This window comes from Aulonocara sp. 'chitande type north' Nkhata Bay, linkage group LG11 (assembly GCF_057382095.1).
Source record: "Aulonocara sp. 'chitande type north' Nkhata Bay isolate Kocher_YH1m ecotype deep benthic linkage group LG11, A_spYH_male_GT1.1, whole genome shotgun sequence".
NCBI classification, from domain to species: Eukaryota; Metazoa; Chordata; class Actinopteri; order Cichliformes; family Cichlidae; genus Aulonocara; species Aulonocara sp. 'chitande type north' Nkhata Bay.
Window position 1 is genome coordinate 27,480,385 of NC_141354.1, and position 23,930 is coordinate 27,504,314.

Sequence of the window (23,930 nt, forward strand, 5' to 3'; positions counted from 1 at the left end):
ATCAGTGTTTTATACTTTTATTCCAACTTTAACCAGCCGCTTCTTCAGACAAAGCCAAAGTGCAACAGACTGAACATGTAAAACAAACATTTCATCAGTGAGTCATTATTTCCAGGACATCATCAAAACTCATCGAGGTTGCTTCTGGTGTCCCGTAGCTTTGTGAGGGACATCAGCACCTCCTCTGTCGGCCTCCTGCCCAGCTGTTTACCCCCTCTGCTCCTCACGTTCACTGTTCCACTCTCACGCTCCTTATCACCCACCACTGCACAGAAACACACACAAAAGACTGTCAAATATGTCAACAGTACTGAAAAACAGTCGCAGTCTTTAGTATTTTAAGTAGCCTCTTAGTTATTCATCTTTACCAAATATGTAGTTATACTGGGCGAGCTGAGCAGAGCGGATCTTCTTATTTAAGGTGGCTCCCTCATCGTCATTCAGATCTGCCATAAAGCCAGCTTCATGGAACTGCTGGACCACCTTAACAGGAGAGAGAGAGGGATTCATTCTTTTAAGACTGTATCTGTAATCTACCTCTTATATTAAAGAACAAATTAATCATGGCAGGATGAAAGTTCACTTTGTCTGCTTATGCACCCGAAGCAAATTTCCATCAGACACTGACCTGCCTGCCGTACGACTCATTGTTGCCCCCCACAGGAATAACTGCGACCTGAGCCGGAGACAGCCACAGAGGCCTGGGTGAGGCACAGAGGGGGGTGACAGGTTAGCGTACAGCTACAGGACAATAATCCCACTAACGGGGTACATTCAGATTTTGTGCATTATCATCTTCTCACCATTTCCCTCCAAAGTTTTCAGCCAGTATGGCCATCATCCTCTCCAGCGATCCCAGCACTGCTCTGTGGATCATTACTGGTCTGTGCAACTGTCCGTCTCGTCTGAGAGAAAGGTTACAAAAAAAGAGATCAGGAGGTGGTGCAGCGTGGCCAAGCTACAGACACAAATACTCTTCTTGACAGTATTGTGAACTTTACATTATACTGAAGTGAAGTAGCTGAGTGGAAGTAAATATGCAGATCTCTGTTGCTTATTTCTAACCTACTTTTCCTATAAACTGTTCTACAATGGGACACTAATCTATTGTTGAACATATAATCTAATCAGATTATAATCAAAAACACTTCAGTAGATGTGGACCAAATTCGACACACTTGAGCTGATAAATCCAATAAAGTGCTAATGTTTCATCATCAAATTAGCTCCCAAAGTTAGACTTGTGCCATCTTATCCCGAGTGATTACTGGAGATAGATATATATATATATATACATACACAAGGATGCATTCTCAACAAAAAGAAGTGGCCAACTGTAAAGGAGTAGTGGTTTAAATCAGTGCAGGAATGTTAAAGAGATTGAATGCCAACTACTGAAATTTATGAGTGACTCACCCGACGTACTGAAGGTCAAATCTGATTGGCAGCTGGAAGTCCAGCTGGATCGTGGCACACTGGTGCTGTCTGCCAATAGCATCTTTGATCAGGATGTCAATCTGATGAAACATGAAGGCGTGCGTTATTACCGGGCTTCACTTTTCCCTTCCAGTTTAGCGCTCTGAGACAAAGTACCTTTTTGTGCACTGAATCATTAGAAATGGGTTTCTGAGAGAAGCTGATTAGCTGCTTAGATTGTGGTTTAAAAATCCTGGATACACGTTTCTCTGTTTCAACGAGCGGTTAAGCTCAACCTGACTTCACCCATCGCCTCCTCTCAGTGCTTCCACATGAGCACGCTGATGTTTATCTGAGGCCGACTTCTTCTTGGAAAGATAAATTAAGTCTCAACCCCCCCCCAAAAAAAGCAAAGGTCATTGCCGCACTGTCGTTTCAATTTTATTTAAAAATAAACAAAAACAAACAAACAAAAGCAAACGCACACAAAACCTCTAAATATTCTGTGAACTACAATAATTCGTGTCTGTAGTTTCTCTGTGCAGAGCCGAAGCAGAACAAAGATGTCTTAATCTGCGTTGCAACATAAATAAATCCCCTTTAGAGGAATTAAAATCATTAAATCTAATTTTATTATTGTCAAAACTTGAGAAATGCTCTTGTTTGTTGTTCTCCCAAGATTTCAGAGATAATGAAGAGAAAATGTAAGCTTGGCTCTGTATCAAATGGAAAAATGATCTACCTGCCAGCACCTCTAAGCTGATGAACACATTGTTACAGGCTTGTGAGAAACAAAGGTTTCACTGGACTACTGTGGAAAAAACTGAGTGCAGCCCAGTATTCAGTAGCTGGTAGAGCAACAACTGTAGAGTCCTAGCCCACTCTCCTTTACACCAAGTTTCAATCAGGTTGAGGTCTGGACTTTAACTGGGGTATTGTAGATTTGCTGCAGTGCATTAAGTTGTTGTCCTGTTGCATCTGGTCATCTCAACAACAAGCCCAAATCATCACCCCTCCACCACCGAGCTTGACAGCTGCTATGAGGTGTTTGTGCCGATATGCTGCGTTCGGTATTTTGCAAATGTGCTGCCGAGCATTATGACCAAACATCTCCACTTTGGATTCTTCTGTCTAAAGGACATTGTTACAGAGGTCTCTGGTTTATTCAGAACTTTGCAAATCTAAGCATTGTTTTTTGTTCTTTTTAGATAGAAGAGGCTTTCTAAACAAGTCATACTTGTTCAGTCTTTTTATAACTGTACTGTCACAACTTTTAACATGCTAACTGAGGACCGTAGAGTCTGAGATGTAGACCTTGGGTTTTTCTGAACATTGCATGGACTGACCCTGGGGTGAATTTCCTGGGACGTTCACTCCTATTGTGGCCAGACCAGCCAACTGTCAGAACTTCTGCTTTAAAAGAAGTGGCAACACTTTCTGATGATCAGTCAGTCAAGTGCATTTGATTAGCAACAACCCAGCTGTTAGACTTAGTTTTTAGTTGGACTGAATTAGAGTCATGTTTTTTTCCAGTTTGAGGATACAAGTCAGGCAGTTAAGACTCGGAAGTTGCTATACCTGATAAAGAATTTTCCCACATGGAGACCACCCTAAAACCATTTCTTGGCTTGCTTTTGAGGTGCTGGTAGCTGTCCCAAAAGTAGCTGCTTCCACCATTTCTGAGTCAATATGCTAAGCTAATCAGCTCTCCTGGTAAATCTTTAATAGTGCTTCAACATAAAAAACCCCCAAACAAACAAAAAGAACCAAAACAAAACAAAACACACATTCCCTTAAAGTTTTTTACATTAAGGAGGAAGTGACTAAACTGATGTCACGATGCTTTGGTGTAAACAAACAGTGATAAACAACATTTACTCCTGAGTCCATTAAGTGCACGTCTTCCTTCTCACTGACCTTTGGTCCGTAGAACGCTCCGTCTCCTGGGTTTAATTCCCAGCGTTCACCAAACTGCTGCAGACTCCTCTCTAACTGCTTCTCTCTCACACACACACACACACGCACACACACACACACCAAAGTCCACAATAAGCAAGTAGTTGCATGACAGAATATAAGTACATTAAAGCACATTATGATCGCCATGTCTGTGTTTGAACTGTGCAGGCTCAGAACTGTTATGTTAAATTACACTCAATTGAATCAGCTTAGATTGCTGCTGTGCCCATTTAAAAAGTGCTCGGGGGATTTGGAGATATACATCTACCCAACAGCCTGACGCAAAGCAGCTCTCGACTGGAAAGTACCACTTACATAACTGATAGGTTAAGTGGAAATGCCTCCCCCCTGGCTGCCACTCAAGAGTACACATATATACAAACACACACGTTGAACAGCTGTGTCTGTGTAGGACTGCTTTTAGCACACAATATGATGGAGAGTGTGTCAACGTGTCTGTTTACCTGCTCAGCAGTGTCCCACTGATCAGGCTCCCCCAGGCACGGCGTGGGTCGCGTAGACAGCAGGCAGTGAAAGGAAAACCCAAACACTTGATAGACGCTCCTCACAAAGTCCAAACAAGTCACAATCTCTTCTTCCAGCTGGGAAAAAAGAAAGAAAAGTCAGGAAGAGGTCAACATGAGGACATAATAATAACAGAAAAGTGTACACAGCTGAGAGACCAACAACAACTGAGAGTGTAAAAATTAAACCAAGATCGAATTTCTCAGGCTGACATAGTGGTGATCATCATGTGACCACCGTCTCTGAATTAACAAGGTGCAAACAGAAAGGCTGAAGGAACAGTATCATGGGAAGGCTGCAGGACTCCATGTAGGGGATCAGATTTACTGCAGAGCCACAAAGGCTTACATACGGAGGTGCAAAGTCTGAAAAGGACAAAGACCTTCATTCATCCAGGCTAAAGCTTCCTGGAATGTCTCAGGAGTCATTTACACAGCCCATCTAATCACTGAAATGCGGTTCCACGTGGGTCTCGTTTACAGCGTCTGTCCCACTTAAACATGCCTTGGTTTAGAAACGAGAGATCATCTGCCTGTTTGCGTACCTGTTCAGGTGTGCAAAATATGTGCGCGTCATCCTGGCAGAACCTGCGAACGCGAGTGAGACCTCCCAGAGCGCCGGAGAGCTCATTACGATGCAGCGCCCCGAAGTCGGCCCATCGCAGAGGGAGCTCTCTCCACGAGCGAACGCGCTGCTCAAACATCAGGCTGAACACAACAAAGGAGAGTCAGTCTCTGCAAAGGCACCCGAGCACAGGTAGGTAAGGTGTGTGTGTTCACCAGTGTGCAGGACAGTTCATGGGTTTGAGAGCGTAGGTCTGAGAGTCCTCTGATTTCACAGTGAACATGTTCTTGCTGTAGTGCTCCCAGTGGCCAGAGCGCTCCCATAACGCAGTGCTGTATAGCGTTGGGGTCACGACCTCAGTGAAGCCTCGCCTTCGGTATTCACACTATGAGAGGTCAGGAAGGAAGGACTTGTGTGACAATGAGTGGAGGACAGGGTCAAATGGTCACAGGGTCAAACAGCATAGAGACTTTAGGCTAAAAAGGCTGACATCCTGACCGCTGACATGAACACGTATGACCTCAGCATTACAATCAGCAGAGCACGTGTTGATGCGTGTTATTACGTTTAAATGGACAACATTCAATAAATACACACACTCAATGAACAACTTCCTGCATAAGCGGCATTTTATCATTATATAAAACCAACTAAGGTCACAGTTGGATTTTGAATAATCAAATTAAAGCTTGTGGGGCATTTTTTGGTTTTAGTTGCATAAGCGGTGTTGAAAAGGGCCGGAGCTCACTTAACAGGTTTTTTCTGCAAGCAGATAGTTCATTTGAACCATTATACAGTTATTTCTTGATTTTTGATTAAACAACTTTTGATGTACCACAAACAGGCAAACTAACTAGAGAAAAAATGTTTCCTGTGTAATGCTGTGTTCATTCTTTAAAGCCACAACTAAGCAGTGAGAGGCCCAGGCCAAATATGAGGTTTGATGACATGTTTATCCACGACCCTTTGTCCCTGCGCTATATTCATACAGTTTCTTATCTGTAATGCTTTCTACAGGTGTAACAAGGCTGTGATGGTGCAGTTCTAGGGGATTCAAATATAAGCTCAAACAAATAATTCACCTTAATGAAGTCTGTGAGTGTGCTGTAGATGTGGGCTCCTTTAGGCAGAAAGAAACAACTTCCTGGACTGACTTCATTGAAGAAGAACAGCTCCTGGTCCTGTGGAAGAACATGAAAAGGTTCTTATTTCACTTTTTAAGATGGCATCATCTTCTGTACCCATGTACGGTTTCCGTCTTACCGTCCCGATGCGTCTGTGGTCCCGCCTCCTCGCTTCCTCCTGCTCCCTCTCCCACTCCTCCTTCTCTTTCTCACCTGGAAAGGCCACACCTAACAGTCGTGTCAAACCGGAGGACTCTGTCTGGTTGGCCAGGGTCACAGAGGACAGCTGGAATGGTACAGAGATGAAAAGTGGGGAGAAAATAATAGGTGAACATGGACGTGGCAAAAGAGAAAGTTATGAGAGGGACGGATGGCCGTGTGTTTCTAAGAGCCCAGAACAGAAATCTGGCCTCTGACAAACACAACATCCTGCTGCTGATATTTCCAGGCCCTTTCTGTTGTGGAATCCCAGTCTGCCCAGTGGCAGCTTGGTATGGAAACTTTCCTCTCTCCCTGGATCAATATGGATGAGGAAAATTCCACTCACACAGCATGTGTCCCATCTGAGAGAGAGCCACGAAGGTCCAAATAAAACAGATTTTAACTGATGAGATGGCACTGCCTCTTTCATTGCAGTCATATAGTGTTTGAGTGTGAAAAATCGTGATAGCACTGCCATATGAAATACAGTTTTCATAGGAATAGAACAAATTCTTGATTTGCTTAAGAAAAGCAAAACAATAAAATAGATAAACTGGCAGTGAAACACAAAAACACAAAAAGAGAAAACAGAAAGACGAGCAAAGGACTGAATACACTGACTGGATACACAAACACATACCTGCAGCATCTTGAAGACTGTGAGGAGGCCTGTGTGTGGGAGGAGGGGGCCGTTGCAGACCGCTATAGTGTCTCCACACCTGAGCCACACAGAATGGTTGAAACCAGTTAATTTACTGGTGAGTGTTTTAAATCACTGGCAGGTAAGAAGTTTTCCTACGTGCCTGTATACTGTGACAGTGGCGCCATTCATCTGCTCTTCAGCAAACTTCAGCCTCAGCTTACTGCTCTGTAAGAAGAAAACACAGAAAACCGATTTTAAGTTCAACATGGACACGAGGACAGACAAATATCACAGCTGGACTAAAAACAGGAGTCACACTTAAAAAGCGAGTAACATAACTGCTATTCACATCCTATCAAAGGTTACTCAGATATGCTTCAAGCCAGCATGGCACAATGCTGCTACACCACCAGTGTTTTTTTTAAAGTGGAAATAAATATAAAATAACAAATCTTTCCTGCTTCCTGGCGTAATATAAGCTGGTGCATTAAAAGTGTGAGGAAGGAGCTTGAACAGCTATGCCACAGTGATTTGATAATTAAGACTTACCTCCTCTACATAAAGAATTAAAGAAAGATGTGTCAGCACTGAAAATGTCTGTCATCAATATTATATTATAACAAACAGAGCATGTTGCAGACCTGGAATAGCTCTTGGACCTCTTCTATACTCAGCTCCAGTCTAGAGAGAGGACGTTTGAGTGCTGCCGCCTCCTTACACCTCGCCTCCACATCACTCAGAGACAAAAAACTGTAGATGAAGTCACATTCAGGCAAAACTTCAGCTGCAGTTTAGTCAGAATCAGGAGCATGCCATACAGGTCAAACAGCCGGCACGAGTTACATAAGGTGGAAACGGTGTCATTAAAGCAGCACATAATAATGAACAGCTATACACAGCATGCATATAAATACAATTTAGTAACTAATTAAACTCATGAATAAAAAATATACACTTTATTTGAAAGGTCAGGATTTTTTTCCCTTTAAAACAAAAAGAAGCTGAAAAACTGAAATAACAACCATCATGTAACTACCACCACCTCTTTTGCGTTTGTGAGCACACAAAGATGAAGTTTTGACAGAGCTCATATCTGATAGATAGTAATCACCTGTTGTCCAACAGGTAATCACAGAAAAGCCCGAACTCTGATGTTCCTTCTCTGCACACCTCAGCACCAAACATGCCCTCCAAGACTCCACCGAGGACGCACGCCCCTGTTCTCCAGGCTGCCTGTGAAATCAAGGGTCGTAATGAGTGAGCGCCAAAGACATCTACACTGTACTTTTGGGATGATAGATTAAAACAGCAAGGAAACACAAAGATGCTCTCATCCCACTACTGCTGGTCCCAGTTAAAGTGTCGTTTCAATTTTTGTTTGCCATGTTACATGGCATGTTAACATCTTTATTTATTTTCTAACTTATGATGATGCTGAATGAGGTGAGAAAATGTTTTTAAAAAAAACCTTCAAAACAAATTTTTCATCAACATCACACTTACAGGTCAAATAGGGGAAACTGCACATACTTAAAGGAAGTTAACAGCGGGGAACTGTGTAATTACCTGCTTTCCCTCAGTTGTATCAAACCCCAGAAGTTGTAGTTCACAGTCTGCCTCTAGGGGTCGTCCAAGCTCCCAGAGTTCCCCATTCACCTTACTCACCAGGGCTCCTTTCAATCTGAAACAACACGTGCAAAAGCACAGTTATATCACGACAGTTAAACATATTAAACCAAACAGTATAAACTGGGTACTTACCTCACACTCCGAGCAACATAGAGCGGTGTGGTGACACCAGCTGTTCCCTTAACTATCCGGCCGTCAACCAGCCGGATACGGAGGGGCATTTCTGTCGATTCAAAACGCTTCCCATTTCCACGTTTTTCCCTGAGAGCCTCAAAGATCTGCAGTCGTTCAGATAAGGCAGGAGATGCATTCACCTGTAAAGCAAAAAAAGATTTGGTTTGAAATTATTTACAAGAAGCAAAAGGACAAAAGAACTAAAATCTGAAGATGACAGAAAACCCGTCAAATAAGACCTCCAGAAATTAAGTGCATATGCAGTAAAGCTAAGAGAGACAGACAAGCATTTAGGATTTTAGCAACACAATAATATATTCTGAACTTATCTTACTGCCCCAACAGAATGAGTAACATAATGCAAAGACATACACAAGCATAGCCCCTCAATATGTTTACCTTACTATTTAGCTTACACTGCACAGACTCATCACTAATATGCATGGGATGGACTAAATATTTGAAACACCTGTCAGTTTAACGCAGTGAAGGCTTTTCCAAACCAGCTGTAATAACACCTTAAGACAATTCTTCATCTATGAAGGGTATAAAGGACTACTTTATAAGACTATGGAGGTGTTGGCATGACATAATTAATGAACTGGAATGGATTTTAAACTTGTTCAATTAATTAATTAATAAGCCATAATACCTTTAATCACCATGGCCCCAAGGTAAAATTAAACAGAATGAACATTTTAGGAATAGCCTTAAAGAAAATCCAAAAGTTTTTACCCATGTATTATTATATCAGTACTTGTTTTAGTTGGTTATAACAAAAAAACAAAACAAAAAAAACAAAAACGTAGTTAACTGACCGTAAACAAAAAAAACTCTATAGACTTTTAGAAAAAACAAAAACTAACTTTTCTTACAAAATTTCCATAAAGTCCTCAGGAAGTCCACAAAGTTCTTTGTTTTAGTACTGAGCTGATTTGTCAACACAAAAAGCATCAGGACCCTTTTTTTTAAGTTTATTGTAAATGAGTCTTGTTCGTATTGTAATACTGGTTGTCAAAATCTTGTGTCAGAAAAACATGATTAATAATAATAATAATAATAATAATAACAATAACAACAACAATAATGTTAACATATTTATATCAGCGAAAACTAAAGAGAAAAATCCAATCTCGACAATAGCTGATAATTCAATATGAAATAAATATTTAAGTTGAATTAAAAACAAAGTTATAACTTTGCATTCATCACCATTTCCCATACATTAACAAACCGGGTATGGCTATCAAAAAAAAAAAAGAAGCCAAAACATGAAACAAAATCACGATAAAAACCGAATTAAAAGCACATTAATCTTAGCTACCACACGACAAATGTGCCCATTAGCACATTTAACAGACAGGAGCATCAACAGCAGCTCACAACACTCACTGAAAACACTGCTGCTTGCTAACGTTAGCCTCACTCAGTGCACTGCTTTACCGCACCTTGCTGTACTTCCTCTGCGCGCAAAGGGTCGCACGAGCTGTCGAACGACAGGTAACAAGCCGAAGCAGCTGCGTCACCGCCATACCAAACACCCCTGCCTAAAACAACCGCTTCATTCACCATTACCACATATAACTGTCCCCTTCACTGCAAGCGGCCATAACACCGGAAAGCACGGGTTACTGGCAGCAGCGTTGACGTAAAGACTGAAAAGTTATGACGGAGCTCCGTCTCAGCGTGCGCGCTCCTGACATCTACGCCAGGGCGCGCAATTAAACGCAGGGGAAATAGAAAGAGCGCGATGGGGGAAAACATCTCTAGCCTTCAAAAATAAAATTACGCACTGTCCGGTCAGGCGCTTCAGACTGGAGTCACATATGCTGAAATTTACACGAAACAGCGCATGCGTCGACAGTTCTCGTTTGTGGAGAACACTGCAAAACGGTGTTTGAGAGCTTGCGTGCAAAACAAAGTAATTTCAGAGAAGCACCGACCTGCTGCATCACGACGGGCCCACAAGCTGAGCAGCAGAATCGGTGCTCTTAGCTTCCCGAGCCTGCTGCAAGTGTGCATCAGTTTAGTGCCCAAAGTACAAGTTTATTTTAAAACACGGAGGGAGGAAAGATGAATACAGTTTGACTTTCACCGAAAACCACATTCACTGCAGCTCTTATTAAAATAAGGGACATATTTTAAACCCTGCCCTCTACAGACTCGCTGTCAAAAGCTCTAAATAATTTTAATTATAAAACTATTCACTGGCCGTTTAATTTTGTGAACAGACTTAAAAAGCTGAGAATATTAATAAACAAACCAGCTGATTCTGAAAAGGAGCGTCATTATATTTTGGATTTAGAAATTGTGGGTAAAACAACCCAACGGAGAGATGAAGCGGCTTCATCAAGGACGACTTAAAGACTACAGCAGCCGAAGTACTTCTGCTCTGCCGCTTGGGGGAGCTACAGCTCTATGAGAGAAATCTACTGGACTTTACAGTGTAAATACAGTCCATTCAGCTTTAAATTACCCCAGCAATTACTTGGTGACATCACCTTAATTAGCAGATTAAACCATATTATAGGTAAGGTTTTAAAACTGTGTTTGGTTTAACATCATGTCCATGTTAAAATTAGGTAAAAGCCTTTTGCAATTAAAATGCTTCACACGCCACATGTCTGTTGGCCTCTATAAGGGCAAAAAGTCGATCTAGTATTTTCCCTAAAGGTTCAGATGTCTTAATAAGCACTGAAGACCTTACATTTCAGCTGTATGACATTTTAAAAGTTTTAGCAGCAGATTAACAGGAACAGGGGCCCTAATGTGTAGCAGAAAATATCCACAACAAGAATAAATTATCCTGCATCATGTTAAATTAAATGAATGTAAAAAATAATTATTTGCTGAACACTGTGCAGCCACTGTTTGGTCTTACTGTGGGCATATTAATTACACACTAGAGGTGAGTCATCACTCAGTCACAATGTCTCAAGTGAGCTCTGCAAATATGGTCCAGAAATAGGTACAGGGTTTTTAAATGAACTTGATTGTAAAGTGTGGCTTTCCAGCAACAGTGTGTGGTGTAGTGTGCAAGCTTTTTTTTTTTTTTTTTTTTTTTTTTTTTTAAACAGAATGAACCAAAACAACAACAAATACAGAAAATGGCAAATGGAGCAGACTGATTACAGTCTATAAAGCAAAAGAAAAAGAAAAAAAAAAAGATTTGCCAATATGTGAAGGCTGGTTTAAGTCAATTCATTAATGCACTGAAAATGTTACCCCTCTAATAGTTTTGATCCTTAAAAATAATATCATAAGATATAGTTCCCCCCTTAAGTATGCATATATTCACTGTGACAAAAATAAAAGCTGCAGAATGTGTGCATGTTCATCACACCAGAAAAGATTGGACACTCAAAGGGCGGTGATATAGCATCATTGATGAGAACAGCAGTGAAAGCAGTTCAACTTATATATATATATACACACACACACACACAAACAGGCTGGTAGTTTTGTCAGTCATTTTCAATTGGTCAAACCAAGTTATCTTAAGGTCACGAGGAAGGGACGAGAAGGTGAACTTGAAGATGTTTTACAATTATTCTGTGTGCAATGTGAACACTGCAAACTGATTATTAGCTGCTCCTACATGTGACTGTGAAGATAACAATTTACAGAGGGTGGTAACAGACGTATAAACATTCAGGAAAACACCAGTGTGCCAACGCTGTAGTGACAAATATGCTTTGTGGTTACATTTGGGTATATTTTTTAAACAATGTATTCAGAGACTTTATGCAGGAAGGTTTTCAGCATATTGATAAAACTGTAATTTCACCACAGCTTCAACACACACTTGAATCAAACACTAGAGATGTGAGACCACTGCACCTCTGACTTGTAGAGGTAAACTACTACCAATGTATGAGAGAGGTCAGTATTATGGAAACAATTTCTGGACAAGAGGGAGCATTAAGGCCATCGTGCTAATCTTTTTCTTCGTTGTTATTTTACCTCTTAAAAGTGGTGAGAGGTGCACAAGTGTTTTAGGGTGAAGCCCATGTGAGCACAAGGTAAGCACAGACGCTTGAAAGCAAAAGCATGAAATTAGCAATATAGAGAAAAAGGCCAAAACAATTGGAAGTATTCAAATGAACCATTTTACATGCAATCCTAATTAGCTTAAACACCATCTGTGGGTTCCTACAAATGGAAAAGCATCAAGTCTACCTAGCAAGAAAGCACAGCTGAAAAACAAAGGCTTTAAATGTTAATGTAATGGTAGCTGTGCAAATGCATGAGAACAATCTGAAAGGTAAAGTCAAACAGCGCAATTCAAGTGATGGATAGTGACCAAATAAAAATACCTCCCCCTCCCAGTTGAATTGAAACTCTGGATTTTATTCAAGAGTACATATTGAAGCCTAGCAAGGGTGTGGTTCAAAGTCTAATACTCCCTCCCATCCCATCATCCACTACTGAGTATCTTCATGACTCAGTCTAATGTGAAGCGCGCACAGGTAGACATTTATATATAGGAAATAAAAATGCATAATTATCTTCAGCCTCCTCTTCTGTGCGGTGGTTTCGCAAAAGGAGGACATAAACACATGATAGGTACTGGAGAGAAAATCTTCTGGGCTAAAGCTTATCCAAGGCCTCGATCACAGTAAAGACGGGGTGCGTGAACAACGATCACTGTCCTCATGTACAGAGATAATAGCTTTAAAAAAAAAATTTAAAAAAAAAAGAGGGGGGGGGGGGGCTATGTCAACTCAGTCTTTATATTTACAAGCTTAGAAATATACAGTGAGAGTGACAGAAGGGTGGAAAAAGGTTGAGCAGAAGAATATTATTTACAGCGGGTAGTTTGGAAATAAGTCTTAATCTCACCTGAAAAACAAATCACTTCAAATCTCTCTCTCTCTCTCATGGAAGAAGAGATTACTGTCATGAATTCAATCCGACATTTTTGTTTTACTTTGACATTTTTGGGAAATGCAGTAATTCTTATTCATCTGTTAAATATGATGCAGACACAGATGAGCTTAGCAGAGTACAAAGACTGGAAGTACGGGCAAAACAGCTTGGACTTCTTGAAAAAAAATTGTGACTTCTTAGAGTTGTGCTGTTGCTGTGAAATTTATCTCAGAAGTCACTGCATGCTCATTATCCCCTGTAAAAGGTCCGTTTTGTATGGGTGAAAGAAATTAGATGTTTTTTTTCCTGATCTAGCTTTCCAACTGTTTACAGTTTTTATGTTAAGCGTCATCTACAGCATGCTGGAGATGAGTGATATTGAGCTTCATTACAAAACAAAAAAGCCAACAAACGCATTTCCCAAAAAGCCAAACTACAGCCCTGTTTTTCCTCAATATCATGAGACCCATCTTTCTTTTATCCAGCATCTCTCTTCTCAGATTAAAATAATAATAATAATAATTAAAAAAAAATATCACACAGGAAAACTCTGAAGCCCCTTTCAGACACGCTCTCATTTTCAATTATCTCTTGTAACTTGTTCGCTTCATGTCTGAATAAGCATTCTAGTCACTTTTCTATAATTTTACTAAGTGGGATCCAGTACAGTGGTAATATTCACAATTGCGCTATATAACATAGACATCATATTTTAACTGGATTAACTTACGTTTCCAGCCTATGAGGGAGGGGCAGGAATAGCCATCACTTGCTACAGCACAGACATGGACATAAATATAAAGACCTCTATTTTAGGGAACAATGGCTAAGATAAGTAATCTTCACAAGTCTGTGGATAAGACTTCAATGGATGCACATAATAATCCAGTATGGCAATTCCCATGTAGCTCGTGGTTATGTCCCTAAGCCATGAGGAACATTAACATTAAAAACAAAGCGACCCATGTCTGAATGACAGAATGCCGTCACTGTAACAGACGAACGAAGCCACCAGCATGTCTGAAAGGGCTGAAATGTAGTTTCATTTTTCTTGAACTATTTTGCTTTTTTCTTCTTACAGGTATGCAATTCCTGCAACAGAACGAATGAAACTTGTGCACGGAAAATTGTTGTGGGGGAAAAAGAAAAAAGATTATTGGTTGTTACATAACAATCTGCACTATGAAACTGATAACCTCTTAGCTTTACTGTGCAGTGTTAGATGACTGGCTACCTGGCTGAAGCAAGACAATTTAAATCAGCTATTTACACACAACCTAAGGTAGTTTTAATTCAAGCTAATTAACAGAGTAAAGATATCTGGGCTCATACCAGCAGGGCTAACACACACACTGCACTGCTAGATGTGTGGCTTGCACTTCTCATTCAGCTTGTCGCAGATGACCACTTCAGTAGCGTGGGGGTAGGAAAGGCCTCTTCTGTGCATGCAAGGGACCACCTGTGAATGGAGGCCCGGGGCGCTTTCCCCCACGAAACCCCCCTATGGGTAGATCTTGATTATGCTGCTGAGGGTTTCGGCCTCGCAGCAGGGATCTCTGTGAGATGGGAACGGAGAGGATTGGAGGCCGAGGAGTAGGCAAGGTGAGGAGGGGAACAGGGTTAGGGTTTTGGTTGCGGGGCTGCCCTGGAGGACTAGCAGAAGGTTTCTGGAGAGGAAGGGCAGCGGACTGGGTAAGTGAGCGCGAAGGAGCAGTGTCAACTGCAGGGGAATTAGGTGTGGAGGGTGAGGTTGCAGATGATGTGGGAGAGGGAGACGGGGATGGAAGAGGTAGATTCAGAGGCTCCTTCACTCTACCCAATAAAGGTGGAGGAACACCAGGGGTACCTGGACGGTGGAGGGGGGGTGCATGGCAGAGAACAAAGGGCTCTTTTACTGTGCCGGGGCGGGGAAGCTTAGGGGGCTCGCCTAGCAACGATGACATGAGGGGTGGGGGGGCCACTTTGCCTCCTCTTGGCCCTACTCCACCTCTCTCTGCAGCTTCAGGTCTGACTGAGTGAGGAAGTGGCAGAGGCCGGTCAGCAGGGACCATCACCCCTCCTACCATGACTGCAGTGGGTACAGCAGGGTGAGTAGGTGGAGGGGAATGGCGCTGTGGTATTGGGGGTGGAGGGGGTCTAGGGATTGCTGGAGGTGTGCTGAAGAAGGGAGATGTAGGAGGAGGAACTTGGTGGAGGTGTGATGGAGGAGGAGTCTGGATGTTCTCTGTGTGGTAAGGCAACTGATACTGAGTTTGAGGAAGATGAGGAAGGGGCGGAGGGGGGTGAAGATGTGGGGGGAGTAGGAGATGTGGGGGAGGAGGAGGCATAGAGGGGGTCATGTCCTCTGTGCCCCCTGGGCCAATGTTAAGAGGAGGGGGGACAAGTTGTGGTGAGGGAGGCTGAGCTTCCAGGTATCCTTCCTCTTCATACCACATGGCTCCTCCTGGTCGACTTCCAGGTCCTCCTCCCCGTCGAGAGCCTCGACCAATCACGCGTATGCTCTCTACTGTCTTTATGCGCTCTCCAGTGAGCGGTCTATTAGAGTAGCCTAGAGTTTGAATGGGTGCCCCTTCGGTGCAGGGTGACACGAGTGTCTCAATACGATGGTATTGCCCCTCCTTCCCATCTCCACTTGGAGACATTTGACCTTTTAACTTGTCTTCTTTTTTTCCACACTGACCTCCTTCATCTGAACCAATGCTTGCCTTACGAGAGCCGGCACAGGGCCTCCTCTCTCCCATTGCTCTGTTGTTTCCCATCATCCTTAGCTGACTTTGCTGATCATCCTTCTTACCCTTCATGTCATTACTAGGAGAAGAGGAGACCAGCTTCCTCACATGCATCACTTCATTGTCTTTTAATTTTGTGCCGCTCTTTCTTCCAGCGCCATATCGGGAGGTGGGCAGGAAGTCTCCATCATTGCCGCTTCCCGACGGGGTGATAGCTGCATCCCAGGGTTCATTGCGGTAGGCTGTGGGTGAGAGGTTATGACCTCCAGATGAGCCCACAGATTCTGGCACACTTGCAGGTGTGTCCATAATCTCATCCTGGGTTGGGGTGCCGGCTGCCTCGTCTCTCACTGGGGTCCCATCCACCCCATCAGGACTAACATCACCAAGAGCGAGACTAAAACCTGGATTACCCTGCAGGAAACTGTTGATTTTGGATTCTAAGCTGGGGGGAGAGACAGAAGGAGCTGAGGGGCGAGGGGGGGGAGGTGGTGGAGGAGGAGGAGGGGACAGTTGTCTCTCTCTCCCCCAGTCTCTGATTCTTCCAGGTGTTTCTCGCTTGTGGCTGTTCCCCAGACCAGCTTTCGTTTTTGGGGTAGTTGGGGTGGTCGGGGTGCTGGTGTGCAGAGCTTTAGAAGGTGCTGATTCTGGGGAGGTTCGTGTACCAGCAGCAGCACCAGAGGTGGTGTTAGTCACACTATGCAGGAAAGAGGACAAACCTGACAAAAACAAAGTGTGACAAATATTGAAACAAGGTCACTTCGTTAGTTATTCTTAAAGAAATTCAATAAGCCAAATATATGGATCTTACCTGTTGTGTTGGTTTTAGACAGAGCATTAAGTATCCCTTCAGGTGTGATATCAACACGTGACAGGATACTGGCCAAGGCAGGGCTTGGAGGGGTTCCTTTGGAGGCTGCTGATTGGCCAGATGGGGTTGTGGGTGTCCCAGGAGATGGACGAGGTGATGGGCTTGCTGCAGAGAGAAAGATCAAAGCAGCCCCAGAAATTTAACAAAATTATTTTAAATGTACTGAATCAAACAAAACGTCTTAAACTGGAAAAAATGTTCTGTGTTCCAACAATAAATTGAAAACAACATTAAAGTTAACCAGCAAGTATGAGCTGCATGGTCAACAACTGACTTTGCTCATTAGTCTGTTCCACAGAGATCCCCTGTTGTCCAGACATAATTTAAAAAAACAAATCATTGAGCTACGCTGGGTGATGTGCGTCTTCTTTACACAGAAAAATGTAATGGCGGCTTATTTGGAAATGGCTCCACAGATAATTAACCACAACCACTTTTACAGTTTCCAAGAGAGTTGTTCATGTAATGCAGAGGTCATTCCTGGAAATACTGTTAACATTGCTTCACTAACCCATTGCAGGCTCTTGAGGGAGGGCTAAAATGAGTGAGAAACATAAGCACATTTGTTGATAATTTCAATTAGCATTTCATATTTTGTGAGCACAGTCAGGGTTGAATAACATCTAGATTCAAGTCTGAAAAGATAAGTGATCAATGTAGTTAATTCTAGGACATTCAATTGAAAATGTTGTAATGAATACAGATTATTATAAAACAAAAAGTACAATCAGAAAGTTCTAGAATTAAGCACATGGGGAAAAAAATAACAAAAATATATAGTGGCAGCTGCCAGTTCTACCCTTCAGCTTCCTAGTAAATGCACCCATGCTATGAACTGGAAAATTAGGTGATTTTCAGATAACCTGACCACTGACCCTTAACCTTGATGTCAAGGTCACTGACATTAAAACTCATCTGAGCTTTTCAGTAGATGCACCTACAGTATGAACTCATTCTCGCGTTATTGTATTCACAAACTTGGGTTTCTAAACCACCTGCCCACTCAGCGGAGTGAGAATGAAGCTTTTATAGCAGAGAGGCTTTAAAAAACAAACAAACAAACAAACAAAAAAAGAACCTAAAAATATTCCTGGATTTAAAATCTCCCTTTCAAAAATCATATTCTCATCCATAGCTGATCATCTTTTAGGTCAGAACTTGAAGTCCAGGTCTGTCCCCTTAAACGGCTCCTTCTGGTATGTATGGCCGACGGTGAACACACCACAGTTCAGTTCACGGCGCTTGCGCTAATGTTTTCCTTGACATGCCCTAAAATGTTAGAGCAGAACTTCACATTGACTCTCTGAAGTTCACAGTGCACAAACCTGTAACTGTCCTGATCTTACAAGTTTCAATATCATAGTCTCATCACCACAGATGATGGCCCACAAATGATGTTTGCTGTTGATGTGGAAAGTAGTCTGGAGGAACATAAGAAGCTGATCTTAGAAGGAAGATGGCCTAAATTAATATCAAGTAACACTTTTAAAGCCCGTCTAGTCCTGGATTTTTTTTTTCACAAAACAGAACAGTTTGTCTTGTTTTTTTAAATTTTGTCTAATAACCACCAAGCATAACACAGAAAGTCTTGTCCCTCTTCCACAAACATACCTGTATTCTTCATGGCGGAGGTTAGCGAGCTGAGAATGGAGGTAATCTTTCCCAGGTCCACCTTGGCCAGATTGACACCCAGAGGGGTGGCTGGGGTACTTGTAGGAGTAGCAGATGTGGGAGTCACTGGGGTGGTTGTGGTGGTAGTAGCAGAAGCATTGTTCTTAGAGGCCTTCGCAGGCGGATTTGGAAGCTTTGAAGGCGCATCTGACTTTGCAGCCTTAGACATGGCAGCGGCTGGCTTTTCCTTCTTATCATCTGAGAATGAAGGAAATTCAAAGAGCTCATAGATTCTCAAAATTGAATCACAAGTTTGCAGCTTTGCAACTTAACTTTCTAATGAATTAATTTGGAGACAAAAAATTATATCATAGCACAACCACAGATCTAGGACACTCACCCCCTGCAGTTGCAGCATCAGTCTCTTCGTCAGACATATCCATGTCCTCCATGTCTCTGTTGTCACTCTGCATTTCTCCTTCATCCATGGCCTTTCCATCCAGATCTGGATCGAGCTGGGCTCTGCTAGCCACCATTGCCATAAAGGGTGAGTCAGAGCCAGTGGGGGAGGGGGCATCTTCAGATGGTGAGGGGATGGGAGAGTCCTCAGGTCCAGGTAGAGTGGACTTGAGGGAATCCAATTTCCTTTTAAGACTGGCCACACGATTGGCAAATGCGTTGTAAGCCTGAGGAGAACGTCGAAGAGAGAAACAAAATTAAGCTCAAACAGTGGAATAGCTGGATCACCAACCAATGAAATAAATTAGTTTTAATGTTTTAAATACAAATGCTTGAATATTTCCACTTTAAGACCAACTAACTCTAATTGTTTTGATATCTTTACATCTTACAAAAGACAACACCTACATTGGCCACAATCTTAACTTCCTTGTACTGCATCTCGTAGAAAATATCTGCGTTTCCCAGAGCCTCCAGCAGAGGAGGTCCTGCTTTCAACTCTTTCTCCAGGAAGCTGACAAACTCCTGCAGCTTCAGGCTGCCATCCTCAAAGTCCTTGGCAAATTTGTTCCCCCCTGCCTTATCTAACACAAGAGACAGTTGACAAGCAAGCCATTAAACACAAGGTTTACTCAATTTTTAACAAGTTAAATCAGAAAAAAAGCTAACAGAACAGTCAGAAGGTCAGTGCTGATGCCGAATGCATCAGGGGAAAAATAAATAAATAACACACTTTTTTTTCCAGAGAACTGCATCCCGCTTAACAAGAATAATCCATTGACCTATCCATGAACCCTTTTCACCGATGCCATTCTCAGAAATGGTACATGGGCCTTTTCAGAAATAAGATGCAAAGACTTAACAGCCATTGTTTACGGTGTGTGTTTAATGTGTGTACTGGCTGTACAAGAGCTTTCAGCTGAGGCTAGAGAAAAACTTACCAGTACTAAAAAACATTTCAAATACATGTGGAGAATTCAAATCTCCTCCACATGTAATTTGTTTAAATTATTTCATTTATAAGCTCAGATATCAGGGAACTAAGCACAGTTCATTAGTGAGTTTTGCACTGAGATGTTTAAAACAAACAAACAAAAAAAACTCCCTGGTGATAAAGCTGAGCTGATGCATTTCAGAATGTGAGAACACAAATGTCTGTCCCAGTCAGACTGGTCATTACTTGGGTTTTTAACCTGCACTGTGGTTTCAGATTGTGTCAATATGCAAGCAGCACAACTAATAGTCCCGTACGTCCACCACAAGCTAGTGCTAATCACGTGTTCTGCTGCCCGCACACTACATCAGGGAGCACCCTCGCTTAAGAGAAGATAGATTTCTCTTATTATGAGCATGTCTTAAGCAAACAGTTTCCTTCAGTGTGCTGCATGTCATAAAGGACAAATGTTGAAAGATGAGACTAAATTTTTAGATTCTGTAACATAGCTGAAGCAGACTAATTTACAATAAAATACAAAAGTAAAAGCAACACAGCAAATATCAGATGAAAATGAATTGGCTCACTTTAATAAGTGCGACAATTTGAGTTGTTGATATGAGTATAAAGTGTTGTGACAGTGAGGGATGTGTTGCCTTGTAGAGAACTATTTTAAAAGGACTTTAGGTACAATTAAAGTACAGGTGTGTTGTCTAAAACCATCACAAGTCCATGTTTTTATTGTTTGTTTTTAACTTTACCCTCCATGCCCACACCAAAGGCCTGTAAGAAGCCAGGAAGACCCCTGCTAGTGATATGTATACTTGTTTTGACAGGCTATGCCAAGGACATAAAAATCCAGTATATTTGAGACTTAAGAGAAAGTACAGAAGACAACAGGTGTGCACTGATGTACAAATAAGCCCAGTGACATCTGACCTTTAAGTCTCTTGAGGGCCTCCGTGCTGCAGACATCCACCCGGAGAGCTGACAGCTGCTTTTCTTGAAACTCTTCTTCGGCAACAGCTTGCCTATATTTTAACAATTGTTCAATGAGGGAGTGGGGCTAGAAGAGAGAGAGTGCAGATGATTTAACATCACAAGATGTTGTTATATCGTGGTTGATTTTCAGGCTTTTTAGAAAAGAAAAGAAAAGAAAAGAAAAGAAAAGAAAAAAGAAAAATCCAGGAAAACACAAAGAAGGCCTACCGTGAACTCCGCCACAATCTTGGACTTCAGGGCAGCTTTGGAATTAGCAGGAGCTAGAGAGTAAAAATAAATTACTTTAAAAACACTGTAAGGTATCTGGAAATATTCCAAACAGACAGCGTTAACTTAAGGATGATTTAGTAACCTATGCCCACACTAATACGTTTTCAGCAGTGCCCACACTACCTCAGTATTTTAGCACCTCAAACGGACTTTTCGTTAAACTGCTGACTTTCAGTTTTCTTTGAACAGCGTTTTCCCACACACATACTTTATTCAGCAGCGCCACCAAGTTATATTTTAAAATTTATTGAAGCATTTTTAAAATTTATATTGCTCATCAATGTACAAATTTTATAACTAGCAACCTACAATACTCCCAATTACCAGCAGGTTGACCAGAGGAGTGTACTACCAAACAGGAATTGAATTTATTGAGGTAGGTCAAGGTCACTGAGACTTTAGTTTTTAGTTTGAAAAAGTTTCGGAAATCCTAGGTGACTATTTCTCAAGTTATCGCATTCACAAACTTGGGAGTTCATGTTGCCTGCCCACCTGCCCAGTAGGGTGCCGACAATATCCTATCAGCTTCTTATGGATGAGGGGTAAAAAACAAAAACAAAAAAAAACTATTTCATCCATCCATCCATCCATCCTCAGAGGCTGGGTTGCAGGGGCAGCAGCTTAAGCCAAACCCAATACCAACTGTAATTAATCATATTCTCCCATGTCTTCACAATGTGTCTTTATACTCTAATAACTTGAAATCAGCAATTTTGCTTCACTTTCCTTCGTCGTTTAAAATAACCATGAAGTGAATAACTGACTTTAAAACCAACTAATTAAACATCCAGTATTTACAGCATAATATTTACAGCATTACATTGAGATTGTTAATTTCCTGTTTCCTGCTACCAAGATGACCTTATAAATATATTTAATATATTTTAATATTTTTGAATAACATTTTCACCTTGTCATCATTTCAAGTAAAGAAAGTTCTGGTCTTTCTTTTTCTGGACATTGCTGTTCTTCCTAAGTAGTCATTTCTGCATCTACCATACGTAACACAGTCATGCAATAAGAGTTTCCTGGCATGTTAGTAAAGAATATATAGTTTGGTTTAAAAAAACAAAAACAAAAAAAACACACTGACAAAACTCTGAAGTGACAAACTGACCATTTGCAGGTGTAGCCTCTTTTTCCTTTTCCTTTTCTTTTTCCTTTTCTTTTTCCTTCTGCTTCTCTCGCTCCTTTTCCTTTTTATTCAAGTTGGCTTTGAACTGGGCAATGACCTCCTCGGGATACACACTTCTTTCTTCCCAAATGGAAAAGATCCTTTCCACTGACCTGCGAACCTTCCCATCTCTAACAGAGTAAAATGATAAACAACACACAGACCTTAATACCTTTTCAGTGATAGGCATGACGGGTTAGAAGAGAAACAAAATGCAGTGATGGCTGGACAGTACCGTAGAACAAACACTATGTACTTACTTGATGAGCTGAGCAGCATTAGGAAGGACCTCTGAGAAGGCTGAACGAAAAACGATGGCATTCTTTCTTTTGCAGTTTTGTATCACATCGTTGGCAAGGTAGAAAAGATTCAAGCGGTGATTGTTATCAGCTGAAAAAAAGAAAAGCAGAGAAATAAAGGACTCAATCTGGAGTTTAGATCACTATTAGCCTATTTACACTAGTTTCTACTTGGTTTGACCCGATTCAATTTTGGTTGTTTTCCCATTGCAATTGAGTACAACCTGAGGTGCGTGGGGTTGTGATGTCATTTGTATGCAACACAAACGGCACAACAAAGGAGGACATTGAGGTGATGTACGAGTTTCCTCGTTGCAGGGTTTCAAAAATGGTGTTTTTGATTTTTGTCAAGGACATGCTGTCACGATTCATCAAGTTACACCACTGACTAGCCAGAGTTCAACCACTCTGGTGACTCAGTTACTGCAACTTTGCAACTGTTACCTTAACACAAAATTTCTGCTTTTGTGGAAACATGCACATCCAGTGAAAGCTGCTGCTGGATGTGAATGCAAGCCAACATTAGATACTGTGCTTACAGATGAAAGCAGTATACTTGAACGCCAACAAGGGAAAAACAAGGGGGCAGGGATAGCTCAGTAGGTAGAGTGGTGGCCCTATGATTGGAAGGTTGGGGGTTCAACTCCACTGAGGTACCGTCCTTACACACTGCTCCCCGGGCGCTGCATTGGTGGCTGCCCACTGCTTCACTGGGTGAATGGGTTAAATGCAGAGGAACTATTTCCCTATGGGGACTAACACATACACATACACATTCAGTAATTTATTCAATAAACAACAAGGTATAGTCTTAGCCTCAGGAGCTAGCATTGCCCTCTTTTGCCGAAATGACTTCTGTACGTGTTTATTCACCAGTCTTTGAAAATTTTAACAAGCTTAAGTCAAAGTCTTCCAGAAAAAAATTCTTGCATGTATATCCAATTTCAAATCTCAATAAAACATTTAAAAAGAAATCAAATATGATTCAATTATTTTTCAAGTCACTTTTTAAATCGCTCCTTGGTGAATTTTCTGACTCTGCTAACTATCATCCTCCTGCTGAAAGGCTCACCAATTTAGTCAACTTGAACTTTTGGACAGATGACCCGTGAAAGCCATCTGCAGTCTACACCAAACATCTCTACTGTTTCTCTGGCTAAACCACAACATCTTTGACTTATTTTACCGCATTACTGTAAGAGGCCTGGAAAACTTTCAGTTACCATCACTGTAGAGATACTATAGCTACAGCAAAAAGCTGAAGATCGTTTCTTCTTGTGATGGTCTGGATTAGTCAACTTATGCATACGTTTCCATTTCAAGAAGGAATACAATAGTGGCAGGACACAATGAGTTTTGCTGCTTTAGGGAGTAAACAATACTACTGGTTAAATTCTGGATTTTGGGAAATAAATGTCGTATCTAAAAATATCTAAATCTCTTAATGTGTTTTTTACATTTGAATTAGACTGGATTA

The 23,930-nt window shown here is 41.6% G+C and overlaps 2 protein-coding genes across 3 annotated transcripts in view; both read right to left on the bottom strand.

Annotated features, from left to right (window-relative positions):
• Positions 1-14,575, bottom strand: tars2 (threonyl-tRNA synthetase 2, mitochondrial). 2 transcript variants are annotated; one of them, XM_086311679.1, is made up of 18 exons: positions 14,437-14,575; positions 8,194-8,375; positions 7,999-8,113; positions 7,544-7,665; positions 7,074-7,182; positions 6,593-6,657; positions 6,430-6,508; positions 5,728-5,874; positions 5,547-5,645; positions 4,680-4,849; positions 4,445-4,607; positions 3,840-3,977; positions 3,334-3,411; positions 1,417-1,517; positions 804-905; positions 629-701; positions 369-483; positions 1-265 (listed from the first exon to the last, which is right to left on the bottom strand). In XM_086311679.1, exons 1-18 carry the CDS (start codon positions 14,488-14,490, stop codon positions 123-125), a joined length of 2,055 nt encoding a protein of 684 aa, XP_086167805.1. In that variant the 5' UTR covers positions 14,491-14,575; the 3' UTR covers positions 1-122. The 2 variants fall into 2 exon arrangements, with proteins under 2 accessions (XP_086167805.1, XP_086167804.1); XM_086311678.1 differs by lacking the exon at positions 14,437-14,575 and adding an exon at positions 9,684-12,780.
• Positions 12,929-23,930, bottom strand: part of rprd2b (regulation of nuclear pre-mRNA domain containing 2b) — an 18,204-nt gene continuing 7,202 nt past the window's right edge. Inside the window, exons 2-10 of the mRNA XM_086311677.1 lie at positions 22,415-22,544; positions 22,098-22,285; positions 20,918-20,970; positions 20,648-20,774; positions 19,183-19,358; positions 18,716-19,001; positions 18,316-18,573; positions 16,645-16,809; positions 12,929-16,552 (exon numbers count right to left, since the gene is read on the bottom strand). Of these exons, the coding sequence (XP_086167803.1) occupies positions 14,514-16,552; positions 16,645-16,809; positions 18,316-18,573; positions 18,716-19,001; positions 19,183-19,358; positions 20,648-20,774; positions 20,918-20,970; positions 22,098-22,285; positions 22,415-22,544 (3,422 nt within the window). The 3' untranslated portion in view covers positions 12,929-14,513. The remainder of the gene's footprint in view (positions 16,553-16,644; positions 16,810-18,315; positions 18,574-18,715; positions 19,002-19,182; positions 19,359-20,647; positions 20,775-20,917; positions 20,971-22,097; positions 22,286-22,414; positions 22,545-23,930) is intronic.

Coding starts and splice junctions, on each gene's coding strand:
- tars2 (XM_086311678.1), bottom strand. CDS start 9,767: ATGGCGGTGACGCAGCTGCTTCGGCTTGTTACCTGTCGTTCGACAGCT. Junction 6,658..7,073: donor AGGTCCAAGAGCTATTCCAG/GTCTGCAACATG, acceptor TTCTTCTTACAG/AGCAGTAAGCTGAGGCTGAA. Junction 1,518..3,333: donor GAGCGTTCTACGGACCAAAG/GTCAGTGAGAAG, acceptor ATGTTTCATCAG/ATTGACATCCTGATCAAAGA.